Source organism: Schistocerca nitens, chromosome 4 (assembly GCF_023898315.1).
Source record: "Schistocerca nitens isolate TAMUIC-IGC-003100 chromosome 4, iqSchNite1.1, whole genome shotgun sequence".
NCBI classification, from domain to species: Eukaryota; Metazoa; Arthropoda; class Insecta; order Orthoptera; family Acrididae; genus Schistocerca; species Schistocerca nitens.
Genome location: NC_064617.1, coordinates 149,601,014 through 149,616,841, shown reverse-complemented (window position 1 = coordinate 149,616,841; position 15,828 = coordinate 149,601,014). Strand labels below are relative to the sequence as shown.

At 41.4% G+C, this 15,828-nt stretch overlaps 1 protein-coding gene and 1 pseudogene across 2 annotated transcripts in view; both read left to right on the top strand.

The window, feature by feature from the left end:
- LOC126252047 (transmembrane protein 19) overlaps positions 1–15,828 on the top strand; it is an 88,158-nt gene that overhangs the window by 48,788 nt on the left and 23,542 nt on the right. For both annotated transcript variants that reach the window (XM_049952843.1, XM_049952842.1), the window contains exon 7: positions 7,397–7,584. In XM_049952843.1, the coding sequence (XP_049808800.1) occupies positions 7,397–7,554 (158 nt within the window). In that variant the 3' untranslated portion in view covers positions 7,555–7,584. The remainder of the gene's footprint in view (positions 1–7,396; positions 7,585–15,828) is intronic.
- Positions 10,488–10,605, top strand: LOC126253773 (5S ribosomal RNA; annotated as a pseudogene).

Here is a 15,828-nt window from a genome sequence, read left to right as displayed (position 1 = left end):
GAGAACATAGTTCTTGGGCAGCCAAAATATTCTTCTGGGCCACCTCTGCCTGATTTCCATAGATGATACCAAACTGGACAATCAATCTTTTTGATTGACCACAAATTAGGCAGTATGGAGTTAGTCATAGAAGCAAACATTAATCCTGCCAGTGTGTCTCTACGTGTCTCGTGCTTTGCTGTGTTAAAGGTGTACATAAACCATTCTAGAGTCTCATCCCAGTATGTAACCTGAATGATGATGTGCAATGAATGCTGTCTTCAGATTGTGGTTCACTCTTTCATCAGACAATGGGTTTGGGTAATATGGAATCGTAGTTGAATGCCTAGTTCCTATTCCAGAACAAAATTCCTTAAAGACTCTGGAGGTAAATGCCTTGGCATTATCAGAAACTAAAACATGGTAAGAACCAAAGGTACTAAAAACTCTTCAAGCAGTATATCACAGATTGTGTGATTGCCACTCTGGTAGGAAACAGCAAGAGAATCTTGAAAAGGCATCAATGCAGGAAACAGAGGTCTTTCTACCAGCTTTGAGACCAACGTGCTTTGTGTCATATCCTGAGGAGGTTTACTAATTTAACATATCTTGCATGCCTGCACCATCCATTCCTTTCCATATGAATTCCCTGTGGATTTTGGCACATTTTTTATAGATGCCCAAGAGTCCACCCACTGATGACTTGTGATAATAGACAAATAACATAGGTGCTACTTCCGTGAGCACCACGATCCTGGGCCGATTGCTACCCCTTGTATTACAATACAGTGTGCCATTTATCAAATACAGCCAGTCCACTGCCCCATGTTCTACTCTCTGTCTGATTGCTGTTAAGGACACATCCTATTTTTTACACTTGCCTATATCATTGAACATATGTAGGATTCAATATAGGATTCACCCCATATTGTTTACCAATCAGTTCTGGTCAATTACTTTTCTTCCGAATACCCCTGAAACATGAGAGTCCATCCTCAGTGACGTTGTCGGCTCCTCTTGCCTGTCTGATTTCAGATTGAAAAGCTGAAATTCATGTGATCTATGTGGAAATTCAGCTTGTGCATCTAGGTGTGCCAACACACAGTTAAGTGTCTGATTGTCCATCTGTAACTGAAAGGGTTTGTGGTCTATTTAGAATCTAAATTTCTGCTAAGGCTTCAAGTCCATAAATAGAACACTTCTTCTCAAATGGAGATACCCCTCTAGAGGCATATGGTACTGGTTTTCTCCTCTCTGGATATTCTTGAAGCAGTACTCCTACCATCGAGGCATCAGTTGGTACAGTGAAGTATGGTATGGCAAAAAGAGGAGCCTCTATTAAGGCCTCCTTTAACACTTCAAATGCAGCTTGTTGGTACTCACCCCATTCAAATTTGCAACCTTGTTTCTTTAATTCAGTCAGTGGACAACCCAACTGCACAAAATGCAGCACAAATTTTCTAGAAAAAATTAACCATCCTGAGAAATATTGCCATGTCCTTGGCATTTCTTGGTGCAACACATTCTCTAATAACCTTAGTACATTCCAGATCAACCCCCACTTCTCCCGGCAAAACAATACCCCCAAGAAATGACAAATCAGAAAATTCAACCTTTACCTTTTTGGGTTTATCTATGAATCCCATCTTTGTAAGGCATGTGAAAACTCTTCTGAAGTGTTCCTTATGTTCCTACCAATTCTTACTAAAAATAACCAAATTATCAAGCTAATGGTACACAAATTTGAACTTGATATCTGAAAACAATGTGTGTAAGAGCTGGGATAAAATAGCGATGGAAGTTGTGATCCTGAATGGCACCCAAATAGACTCAAATAAGTTCTAATCAATGGCAAACACTATTGCACTTCAATTTCTCAGCTACAGGAATTTTATAATATGCCTGATTCAGATTGAAAGTTGCGAAAACACCTGTATCTGCGAGCCAGCCAAAATGTATGCTTGTCTGATAGTGGTTTGACTCAAAGGACAACCTTCTTATTAAGTTCCCTATAATCTACTACAAGCCTTGATGTGGCAGATGGTTTTGGCACAAGAAAAATGGATGCTGAATATGACAATGTGAAAGGGCTGATAACTCCTTGCCCCAACAACTATAGATTAACCTTTTTAATTTTTTCATGTGCAGTGGCGACAATGATATTGCATTTGCTTCACTGGCACTCTCTGTCACTTCAGAGTAGTATTTAATTAAGTTATTAAGCTCTAATTTAACAGTCAGCACATCATCAAATTCACTGAACAATTGCCGTAATTCTGCCATCTGACTTGGTAATAAATGTCTAGTTGCACCACACCAACTCCCCCTTCACACTGGTGTACCACAGCTACAGGTACATCAAAATGTGGTCAAAATGAGAATGTCCTGTTCCTAGAAAATTGGAAGATGAAGTGACTGTGTGCCGAATTAGAATTGGCCTTATGCTCTTAATTAAACGAGACCCCAGAATCAGTTCTGTGGATAGTCCCTCCACTACCCTTAGTTTAATTTTCCGTGTAAAATTCATGAATTCTTAACTTAGTGACTGCCTATCCCAACATCTGCAAAGTGCTTGAATTGTCTGGTACATACAAAGTGTCATCTTTGTTCAACTTCAACTATCCTCTTCCCATTTGCTGTGTGCAAAACGACTTGTCCGTATGGGCTGGCACGATAGTAGCAGCCAGTGGGAAGCAGCATACGCTGAAGACGACATGGGGACATATATTGAGCGGGGCTGACAGGATGGAGGAAGGGGGAATTGTTTGATGTGTTTCAGTCTCATTGATTGGTAAATAAAAAATCTTCTTCGAGTATTACTTACAGAAAGATGGAGTTCTGCAATTCATTTAATAATAGAGATGTATTTTTTTGTGAATGGAAATAAAATAGTTTGATGGTAGACATACTTTATTATACAGGCTGTTTCAAAATGAATATAGGGTTTTTAAGGAATTGTAGCATTTATTACATTTAACTTACAATTAGAAATAATACATCAAATGAAAGAGCAAGTATAACAGTTTTTCTTAAAAGTGTTCAGTGTGAGCACCATTGTCACACATTGAGTCGATAGACAAGTTTTTCCAAAACCTTGATCACTATGTCTATAGTAATTGTTGTAACAGCGCTGTTTATGAAGTCAGATAGATCACCTGGTAGTGGAGACATATACACATCATCCTTTACGAACCCCAAAAGGCAAAAATTGCATGGGGTCAGATTGTGTGTGAACATGAAGATCATATAAAACTAGATCTATCATCCAGTGCCTTGCGGCCAATCCAGTGGTCGGGTACAACGTCATTTAACCAGTCACGTGCTGAGTTATGCTAGTGAGATGGTGCACGATTTTGTTGCTGAGAAACACCAGTTACAGTTGCTTTACCGAAAAAGTCAAGAGGAGTGTTGTTGCAACTGTACCATCTAATGGGGATTTGCTTACCCCCAGATACACACATTACATGTGTTCACATTTCCATTTAGGTGAAATGTTGATTCAACACTGAAGACGACACGACCCAGAAAATCTTCATCTCATGCAGCAAAATTTCGTTTGTGAAGCTGGCACGCAAACGATGGTATGTAGGCTTTACAGCTTGTAACAACTGTGAATGACAAGGGTGAACCGATTTCTTGGGACTACGCATGACAGACTCTCACTCATTCAAGATGTTTTTCATTCATTCTTGGTCGTTCCATACTGTTCCCGTTGCGCATGGATATACAAACAAATCTGATCGCATTGCTCTTTCATTTGATGTGTTATTTATAATTATAAGTTGAATGTAATAAATGTTACCAAACCTTAAAACCCATATATTCATTTTGAAACACCCTGTATATTACTTTATTTTTACACAATGTGATCTTGTTAGTGTTTCATAGATTGCTTTTGCACATAATCAAGGGTTATTAATCTAAAATTGAGGCTGTAGAATATTGTCATTGAAACTTCCTGGCAGATTAAAACTGTGTACCGGACTGAGACTCAAACTCGGGACCTTTGCCTTTTGTGGGCAAGTGCTCTACCAACTGAGCTAGCCAAGCACGACTCACGCCCCGTCGTCACAGCTTTAATTCCGCCAGTACCTCATCTCCTTGCTTCCAAACTTCACAGAAGCTCTCCTGCGAACCTTGCAGAACTAGCACTCCTGGAAGAAAGGATATTGCGGAGACATGGCTTAGCCACAGCCTGGGGGATGTTTCTAGAATGAAATTTTCACTCTACAGCAGAGTGTACGCTGATATGGAACTTCCTGACAAATTAAAACTGTGTGCCAGAAGGTAGGAGACAAGGTAGCGGCGGAATTAAAGCTGTGAGGATGGGGTGTGAGTCATGCTTGGGTAGCTCAGTTGGTAGAGCACTTGCCCTGCCAAAGGCAAAGGTCCCGAGTTCAAGCTTCGGTCCGGCACACAGTTTTAATCTGCCAGGAAGTTTCATATCAGCGCACACTCCACTGTAGAGTGAAAATTTCATTCTAGGAACATTGTCATTGTTTGTGTAGTCATATTAGTTATTAATTAGCATAAAATGAAATTAATTATGTAGCAAATAAAGCATTTGAAAGTGCTTGTCTCCAGCTTATTGCCAGCACAGTATTAAGGGATCAAACAGCCTTTCTCCCATGAGAAATTTGTCTGATATGTGCAATGGGAATCCTAATTTCTATACTGGTTTATATGCATCATAAAAACCTTAAAATATGCATGAAAAATGCTAAGAAATGTATGAAAAGTGCGTAGTATTCAAGATCAAATAATTAAAAAAAATGATAGTTACTGCATGCATTATATGTCAAAGTCGAACCTGTGCATATCAGTTACAAGGAAGAGTGCTGGTCACGCGAAAGATCGGTACATTTAGAATGATGATATTATTTTCTGAATACTTTCTGGTAGAGGTTAGGAAGGGGACCTTTCTGGGATTATTTTCTAAAATTTGCAAAATGGGAATGCAAATTGTGTTTCAAGAGTTGTTTCTTCTTTGCCATTGTTGTCAGTGACAAGCAGATGCGATGCAAGTAAGTCACAGAAAAACAGTCAATATATACAGAACCAACTTCAAGATACATTGCACACAGAGGAGCAAACTTGGAAACTCTGTAATATTTTATTTAAAAAATTACATACAGTAATGATCTTTTTTGAACAGTGTCAACTTTTAATTAATACTGTTGGACCAAAGCCTCATTAAAATTTTTTTTACATTTTTCTACTATTGTAAACATAAACTACCAAGTACTGTTCTAAAAGTTAAGAGGTAAGATTGTGCCTTCGATCACTCAAAACATTTTTATAAGCAGAAAAGGACCATTCTGCATCAACTGAGGTAACTGGGTAGTATTCGAATTTGGGTCGGCACATATCATTTCTGATAAAAGTTCACCCGTCCGATTAATAAAACTATCAATTTGGCACAAGGGTTCAAAGCCTGGGTTATTGTTTAAAATGTTTTCAAACTTTTCTCTAAGTTTTCTTGGGAACACCTCCAGCAATGAGGAGTTCACAAGAATAATTTTATTGATTACCTGAATATATTCATTCATTGCCAAACCTTGAGTTTCAAGCTTTTTAATACTTGAAAGTATATGGGAAAAATGAGTGCTAATCACAGCAATGTCTTTTTTTTTTAATACCAGAATCATTAAAAACTTCCTGGCACTGGCAAGCTGCCGAAGCCTCTGCACTATCGAAGTCATTTACTGCCCCTCTAATGGCCTCAAAATGTTCATTGTAAAACAACATAGCTTAGAACCACGTACCCCAACAAGTGTTCATTGGTTTGGGAGGTCAAAGCGCATTTGGTAGTTTTTCTTTGTAGGTCTTGATGTGAGCAGGAGCCTTTAGAAACTCATTCTTTGCGGATGAAAACGGTTTATTTACATTCACAAATGTGAAACATATATCTTCAGCATGGTAATATACTCAATTAGCAAACCACATCACATGAATCAAATTGGGATAAAATACTCAGAGGGCTTTTTCTGCTTTGATCATGTAGGGAGCAGCATCTCAAATAAGCACAAACACCCTGCATCTGCAGAAGATTCTGGAAATATTTTTCTAATACTCTCGTTCACAAATCTGATGATCGTAGAATGATTTACTTTTTCAAGTTCTTTGCAGGCCACAAAACAGGAAGAAGGAGGCTCTTCTTTTAAAGCACCAACAGTTAAATTTGCAATGTAATGGCCATAATTGTCTGTAGTTTTGTCAACTGAAATCCAGATAATGCTGTCCTTGAATTCATTGCATATTTCATGCAGAACATTTATGTAAATTGCCAGTATGTAATTTTTACACAATGTTGATTCATCTGGTACATTTGGTTTAAGCAATATTTGTACAGGAAGCTTTTGAGGATAGGGTTTGTAAGTTTGTGAAGAGGAATATTGCTTGCAATGAATTCTTCACTTAGATCCTTGTTAAACCGCCTTTTCAGATACCTTTGGACAAATTAGTGCTACTGCAACTTGCTGCTGTCAGAAGTTGTTGTTGTGGTCCTTTCTTCTGCATTCCTATCATATGAAGACTTGTCTTGACTTGAAGGTCTATTTGAAACCTTTTTTTGCAGAAAATGTTTTTCCGCAAACTTGACAATATAAAACAATTCTGTCATATGTAAATGTTCCAGGATGGTCAGCTATCCACAAAATGATGTTTCTTTTTTCAGGTGGCATGGCGCACAACACGTTACACACTACACGTTGTAAACACGCTCAACTGTGTGCTAAACTGAAACAATGGACATGTAACTAAAAGCTTGTGTAGTTTAATTGTTGCAGACGCGTGTGGTATGACAGTGGAGGGGATTAACTAGGTGCGAGGGTGCAGGAGTGTTGACTCTGTCTGCCTGCTCCTGTTCATCTTCTGTAGTGATTTCACTAGGCAGTGGCCTCTCAATTGGTGATTGCACGAAGTTCTATGTCACGGTCAATCTGAGAGACTTCGAAACTAGATTGAGCTATAGACCACACATCTAAATTTTTAAAATTTTGTAAACATAGAGCAAAAATATGCATCGTCACTAGTTTTTAGTTAAAATATGCAATAACCGGTGAACAGGAGCCAAATATGCAAATGCATATGAAACATGCAAATGCATATGCAACATGCAAATGCATATAATTCTGTCTCTACTAATTTCAATCTGTATAGATGATTCTCAAGTATTATATTCTGCTTCCCTTGTGAAGGACTCTATATTACTGGATGCTAAAATTCAGGAGAAATTTAGTAATCAGTTTGAATAAAGATTTTTAAAATTTCTCTTATATATTTTATTGTTTTATGTGTCAGTAAAAATTAGTTTAAAGTGTTTGGTATATCAGTAGCACATCTGATTCCATAGTATCTACATTAGTTGTTTATCAAGTCCAGTTGTTACACAGTTTGTTAACATGTTTTGCTCCAGGTCTCGATGAACGGACTGGAATTGTGGTGGAACATCCTGGCCCTGGTGTGAAGCACATAAGTGGGTATCAGTTGTTTGATAACCACAGTGTTAATCTTATTTCAAGCATTGTACTGGGACTTGTTACTCCTCCTGTAGGAAACTGGTTGTGGCCATGACAGGAAGACAACTTTCCCTGGGCTCATTTTGTAAGTATAGTGTTGGGATTGCACTGTGGAAAAGAAGGAAATGCCATTTTGCAGTTTGATCTTCACTTCTTAACATGTTGACCTTAAATGTATCAGTAGCATAATTTCAGAAGTGATGGAAAGGGTTGGTGCAGGGTCATTTTTAGGTTTCTTAACTATTCTCTCTTTCTCTCTCTCTCTCTCTCTCTCTCTCTCTCTCTCTCTCAATTTCTGAATTCAGAGTTATCACAGCTTTTGATTATACTTCAATAATAGTTTACATATAAATCAGATTTGATGGCAATGGGAAAGATAAAGTTGTTAACAGGCTAAGTTACTTTTTCCAAGAAGGGTACTGCCTTTATGTTTCTCATTGATTAAAATGATTCAGTTGTTAACATATTTGTACACAGAAATATTTAGAATATTACTGTTGCTGGTAAAATAACTTATCCTTAAAAATTAAGATTCTGAGATAAAATCTTCTCGGCGGCTATGCAGAGCCACTGAAGGAATTGCTCCTGTCTTTGATGCAAAGTGGTAGCTTGCTGCCAATGGGTTGAAGGTTTTGATCCACAATGACAGAGATCCTTTCTCCAGTCACCTTAGGACTCCCGAGTGTTTTAGTTTTCTTGATCCTAGGAAGCATATAGAGAGTGAAAATGTGGGGAATGGTAAAAGTGAGGAGGAAATGAGTTCTAAGAGAGAAGTTCTAGTGCTGGGTGAATTCAAAAGTGACTCTTTGGATGTGGTTACTGTAGCTGGGCTATAGATAAATGTGTATGATAGCCAGCACAGAACCTCCGTGTTCAGTAAGAATGTTCTACTTCGACACTGTTTTGAATGGTGAGTAACAGCTATTTTTGTAGATGTGAGGTTGGTCTATTGGTTAGGGATCCAGGGAAGAGCAGCAAGTTAGAAGTACTTGGTAGGCTGCCAAAGTACAGGGTGATTCAAAAAGAATACCACAACTTTAAAAATGTGTATTTAATGAAAGAAACATAATATAACCTTCTGTTATACATCATTACAAAGAGTATTTAAAAAGTTTTTTTTTTTTCACTCAAAAACAAGTTCAGAGATATTCAATATGGCCCCCTCCAGACACTCGAGCAATATCAACCCGATACTCCAACTCGTTCCACACTCTCTGTAGCATATCAGGCGTAACAGTTTGGATAGCTACTGTTATTTCTCGTTTCAAATCATCAATGGTGGCTGGGAGAGGTGGCCGAAACACCATATCCTTAACATACCCCCATAAGAAAAAATCTCAGGGGGTAAGATCAGGGCTTCTTGGAGGCCAGTGATGAAGTGCTCTGTCACGGGCTGCCTGGCGGCCGATCCATCGCCTCGGGTAGTTGACGTTCAGGTAGTTACGGACAGATAAGTGCCAATGTGGTGGCGCTCCATCCTGCTGAAATATGAATTGTTGTGCTTCTTGTTCGAGCTGAGGGAACAGCCAATTCTCTAACATCTCCAGATACTGTAGTCCAGTTACTGCTTGCTGGATGTGTGCTACATTTTCATCACTCGTTCTCGGCCGTCCAGAACTTTTCCCTTTGCACAAACACCCATTCTCTGTAAACTGTTTATACCAATGTTTAATACACCACCTATCAGGAGGTTTAACACCATACTTAGTTCGAAATGCACACTGAACAACTGTCGTCGATTCACTTCTGCCGTACTCAATAACACAAAAAGCTTTCTGTTGAGCGGTCGCCATCTTAGCATCAGCTGACGCTGACGCCTAGTCAACAGCGCCTCAAGCGAACAAATGTACAATTAAATGAAACTTTATAGCTCCCTTAATTCGTCGACAGATAGTGCTTAGCTCTGCCTTTTGTCGTTGCAGAGTTTTAAATTCCTAAAGTTGTGGTATTCTTTTCGAATCACCCTGTATAGTTGCATGGGAGAAGGGGAGGCTGTTAGTTGGATGGACATGCAAACTTAGTGAGGCAGAGATTAAAGTTCAGATTTGTTTGAATGATTGCGAAGAATTGACTAAAATGTGAGAACTGTGTGAAAGAGAATTGACTAAAATGAGGGAACCGTGTGAAAGAGAATTGACTAAAATGTGGGAACTGTGAGGAAGAGATTGAGTCTTTGATTAGAATAAATAGATGGAAATTCAATATGAGGTTAAGGGTGAGTCCTTCATGGAGAATTAAAACTTCTGTGGAGTTGAAATTTTTTGAAAACAGTTTTCATGAGTTTCTTAGTATCTGTTTGGGTTCTAATTTTTGATTTCCAGAGGAACTCTGTTGAAGTGTAGTAAATGTAGCAGTCCAGCAATAAGTGATTGGTATCCATGCGAGACAGGTAGGCTATTGTGATTGTGGGTAGTAGAACTCCAAGATGAGATTGTGAAGTTTTTGTGTTAGGTAGTTTCTTTGTTGTGCAATTGCGCTTGTTAACTTGTAGTATTTACCGGTGTCTGCACAGGTCATGTCGTAAGTTCTCCATGACATTTTGACAGACTCATTGCCATCTTCAGGCAAGAATTCTAAGCATTAGAAATGCTGCAAGTGAGAAATACTCTGGGAGAACTTGAGATGACACTGTGCTTGTTAGTCTCACTACTGGAGAGTGAGCGATTCAGTGTGGGAGTTGGGATGTTGGAATTTAGGACTGAAAAGAAATAATTTACGGGGTAAAGAGGAAGTTCATGCATGACTGTGACTGGCTAATATAGTTTTATAGGACTGGTTAGGTTAGCATTACACACTAACTGAACATGAACAAATGAGAAACTTTGTGGACAGAAGTGTTGCAGACAAAAATGAGATTTTTCTCTTAAAAAAAAAAAATAAATAATAAAAAAAGGCTAATTATGAGATAGGTATCCATTGTGTTATAGGCAATAAAACAGGAAAAATTTGAGAGACTGGGTTTTTTATGTATTTGCTCAAATGAAAGGAGCCAACGGCATTGCCGCAGTGGTAACACTGGTTCCCGTCAGATCACCAAAGTTAAGCACTGTTGGGCTAGGCTAAGACCTATATGGGTGGCTATCTGGTCTGCCGAGTGCTGTCGGCAAGTGGGGTGCACTCAGCCCTTGTGAGGCACAAACTGAGGAGCTACTTGATTGAGTAGTTGCCGACATACGGTTGGGAGCACGGTGGCCGGTTGGTACCGTTGGGCCTTCCAAGGCCTATCTGGATGGAGTTTAGTTTAGTTTAGTTCAAATGAGAGGAGCGAGAATGCTTGATTGATAGGTAAGGTACGTCGGTGGACAGAGATGGGCAGAGGGCAGGTCCAAATGTGAGAAGGGCCGAGCTGGGACTCACAAAGTAATGGTATTGAAGTGATATATGATGATAGGCTTAAAATAATAACAGTCACAGAGAAGAACAGGGATAGAGCAACTAAAAATTAGGAATTAAAATGAAGATAATAAAAATAAGTAGAGAAAATGTAATTGAGAATAGCGTGGCTTACAGAAACAAGAAAAGAACTAGGAAGAAAGAACAACATGGAAAGAAGAATGGAAAAGACAACATGCAAAGAAGCTGGAGTAGTACTGGAGACATAGGAAACAACAAATAAAGAAAAGGAATTAAATATGTAAAGTTTTTTTTTTTTTTTAATTTACTGCTACGAGTCACAAACTTTGTCAGCTATTGTATTACTTATTAATTTAGTGACATGTTTAAAGGGTTATACCTCATCTTTAGGCTAAATGGCATTACAAAAACAACTTGTTTTTGTAATGCCATTTAGCTTGAAGATGAGGTATAACCCTCAAAACATGTCGTTAAATGAGTAAGTAATACAATAGTTGACAAAGTTTGTGACTGGTAGCAGCAAAAAAAAACTACTTTACATATTTCTTGAGACAGTCATGATCAAAAGATAGTCAAAATGGCTTCAAAAAAGGAATTAAAGTTGTTACATGATCCTAGTTGGTCCATATACAAGTCAAAAATAATCGTTGCCATTAGTATAAAACTAAATAGAAATGTAAATGAAAACTGGAATGGAAAAATTCTTTGTACAGGTTATGTCATTATTAATGGCACAAACACATGGGGTTGAAAGTATATGATACTAGAAGCAAAAAAGCCTCAGTAAACATAGATTGGCAAATCAACTGTGTGCAAGATAATTGTGACTTTGTGTTACCAGCTACTACTGACTTGATTTTCTTTAAATATCATCCCAGTTAGGAAATGTGGCAATGCTATACATTAAGAAAAGATACTAGAGATCCTTTGATAGCAGTGCAGATGTTCTGAATGAACATGACAACAGTTACATGACTGAAGTCATTGTTAAAGGAGTAGTTCAAAGTGTCATCCTTGTACCCAGATGCAGGCATGTACCTGCCACCACAATGAGCCTCTAGCAATCCTGCAAGATGTCTAGTATTACTAACCACACATTTTAAGTGATCAGCCACCCACATAATTCTAAGTTTCTGTTTTAGTTTTCTCAGTCTTTTTGACACTATCTTCCATGATGTGAGCTAATGTGATTGTACAAGTGGGCATGGGTGAGACTGGGTGAGAGTGTGCATGTACACACACACACGCGCGCGCGCGACACACACACACACACACACACACACACACACACACACACACACACACACACACACACACACACACACACACACACACATATATATATATATATATATATATATATATATATATATATATATATATATAGAGCATGTGAGTTGAAGACTAGATGACTCTAAACATGCCCCCTGCGGGTCCGGGGGTTAGAATAGGCCCGAGGTGACTAAAAGGAGTTTCACATGTTTCGGCCTTCATGTGACGGTCCCCTGTAGGGTTTGACCTCCAGTCTTCAAAATTTTCCCGAAGAGGGAGCCAGTTGGGAAAAGGCGCCTTACAAGGTGCATCATGCCAATCGTGCATTGAGATCTTTACCCCACTTTCTTGTCGTCGCATTGGAGCCCTGCCCATTCTCCAACTCTTGGGTGAGGACACCTTCCTGGGTGCGTTTTCCGCCATGCACTATGCAGTGCCGATTTCTGCATCAACGATGACCATGGACTTATTTGCGCCTGGTATCCAGCATGGTAGCCAGTCCGTTGTGGTGGGGCCGCCATGTACCCTGTTGGTTGTAGCCCCCTGACCACACAGGGATTGCTCTGCTGATGCCTGCGCCATTAACTCCCCACGTATGCCAAGGGGTAGATGCCCATCCCCCTGGGGCATCAGGACTCCCGGCAATGGCCATCCTGCCAGGTGGCCTATGCTGTGGCTGTGTGGCGCCCATGGGGACGGCCCCTGATCGGAGTGGGTGGCATCAAGGCGGATGACACATGATGAAGTGTAATCCATCATCTCTTGCTGGTGGTGAAACACCAGCAGTCTCTAAGCGATCACGAGCTCAATTCAACGCACAGATGTATGACCCCAAATCATTCCCCTCCCTGGCCACACCATGGGAGGAACGTCAGGCTACGGATGGCAGCAGATCTTATTCGCCCCGGTACCTTGTATGTTCGAGAGCTGATGGGGAATCTTTCATGACGGTGAATCCTCAGTTTTTTCTTGAGCATTTAGAGGACAAGTTTGGGGAGGTGGAGGGCTTGTCCAAAATGAGATCTGGGTCAGTCTTGATCAGAACATCATCCTCTGCCCAGTCACGGGAGTTACTCACTTGTGACAAGCTGGGGGATATTTCTGGAACCATCACACCCCATAAGAGCTTAAGTATAGTCCAGGGTATCATATTTCACAGAGACCTTCTTTTGCAGTCTGCTGATGAGCTGCATGCCAATTTAGAGCAGCGAGGTGTACATTTCGTCTGGCGTGTCCACCGGGATCCGAAGGATAATCAGGTTGCCACTGGTGCCTTCATCTTGGCCTTTGAGGGTGATATATTTCCCGAGAAGGTCAAGGTGATGGTCTACCAGTATTATGTAAAGCCCTATATCCCTCACCTGATGTGGTGCTTTAAGTGCTGGAAGTTCAACCATAGGTCTTCCTGCTGTACTTCCAGGGTCAAATGCCGAGATTGTGGATGCCCATCACATCCCAATACTCCATGTGCCACGCCTCCCATCTATGTCAACTGTAGAGAGCACCATTCGCCTTGCTCGCCCGACTGCAGGATTCTCCAGAAAGAAAGGAAAATCATGGAGTACAAGACCCTGGACAGACTGACCTACACTGAGGCTAAGAGAAAATTTGAACACCTGCATCCTGTGCGTATGACATCATGTTACATCCCCACAACAACAGTTCTGGCACCATCAGCTCCGCCAACCCAGGTCACCTCTCAGAGCTGGAAGACTACACCTGCCCCCTTGATGGTGGGGGGCATTTCTCTCCCTGTTGCTCCTGCACCACCTACTTCGGGAGCAACAGCCCCCCAACCATCGGGGACATCCATCCCCACTTCTAAGCCGGAGAAGCGTAAGTCGTCTTCAGCTTGTCTCGCTAGGAAGGGGCCCCTTGGGTCACTCCCTTCCCGGGTTTCTTCTAGTGGGAAAGACGACACCCACCAGTGGCTGAAGAGCCCAAAAGCAGCTGGTCATACGGCTTCACGTTCATCCTCAGTCCTGGAGACTGAGCCAGTGAAATCCTCCCAGCCAGGGAAACCCAAGGAGCAGCGAGAGAAATCCAAAAAGAAAATCCCTAAGACCAAGGAAATTGTGTTGGCACCCACACCACCTCTACCTACAAGCCCTGCAGCTGAGGATGGGGTGGAGGTTTTGGTGTCCACTGAGGACCTAGATCTCACCAGACACTCAAACACAATGGGTAAAGACTGCTCAGGCAATAAATCTGTGGCAGCAGGTGACTCTGAGGTATAAATTGCCTCATTGAATGTTCCATGCCTTCCCAGTCTCACAATGTCATCCTCCAGTGGAATTGTGGCAGTTTTTTCCACCGCCTGGCTGAGCTACGGCAACTGTTAAGCTTTACACCTGCTATCTGCATTGCCCTCCAGGAAACGTGGTTCCCAGCAACGCAGACCCTGCCCTCCACGGCTATGAGGGATATTACAGGAACTGTAGCGCCTATAATTGAGTCTCAGGTGGAGTTTGCATTTATGTCCTAAACTCGGTCTGTAGTGAACATGTGCTCCTTCAAACCCCTCTTGAAGCTGTGGCTGTCAGAATAAGGAGGACGCAGGAAATAACTGTCTGCAATGTATATGTTCCTCCAGATGGTGCAGTACCCCTGAATGTATTAGCTGCACTGATTGATCAACTCCCTAAACCTTTCCTACTTCTGGGAGATTTTAGTACCCATAACCCCTTGTTCGGTGGTACCAGCTTACTGGCCGAGGCAGAGATGTCGAAACTTTACTGACGCAATTTGACCTCTGCCTATTAAATATTAGGGCCGCCACACGTTTCAGTGTGGCTCATGGTATTACTCGGCCATTGATTTATCAATTTTCAGCCCAGGACTTCTCCCATCTATCCACTGGAGAGCACATGATGACCTGTGTGGTAGTGACCACTTCTCCACCTTCCTGTCACTGCCCCAGCATCAGGCACATGGACGCCTGCTCAGATGGCCTTTGAACAAGGCGGACTGGGGAACTTTCACCTCTGCTGTCACCACTGAATCTCCTCCATACAATAACATCAATGTGATGGTTGAGCACACTATAGTTTCTGAGGCAGAAAACGCAATCCCTCGCTCTTTAGGGTGCCCGAGGCGTATGGCAGTCCCTTGGTGGTCACCGGAAGTTGCTGAAGCACTTAAGGAGTGTCGGCAAGCTCTACAGAGGCATAAATGGCACCCTTCCCTGGAGCACCACATAGATTTTAAACGGTTCCACGCCCGTGTACACTCCCTTATCAAACAACGGAAGAAGGTGTGTTGGGAGAGATACATCTCCACCATTGGGTGCCACACATCACCTTCCCAAGTCTGGGCAAAGATCGAACATCTTTTTGGGTACCAGGCCCCAACAGCTGTCCCCGGTGTTACCATAAATGGCAAGTTACGTACAGACGCAAATGCTATTGCCAAGCACTTTGCTGAGCACTTTGCTCGAGCCTCTGCGTCGGAGAATTACCCCCCAGCCTTTCGCACACTCAAATGGTGGCTGCAAGGGAACGTCCTCTCATTCACTACACGCTGCAGTGAATCCTATAACTCCCCATTTACAGAGTGGGAGCTCCTCAGCGCCCTTGCACACTGCCACAACACCGCTCCTGGGCCTGGTCACATCCACAGCCAGATGATTAAACATCTGTCATCTGACTACAAGCAACATCTTCTCATCATCTTCAACCGGATCTGGTGCAATGGCGTCTTTCCA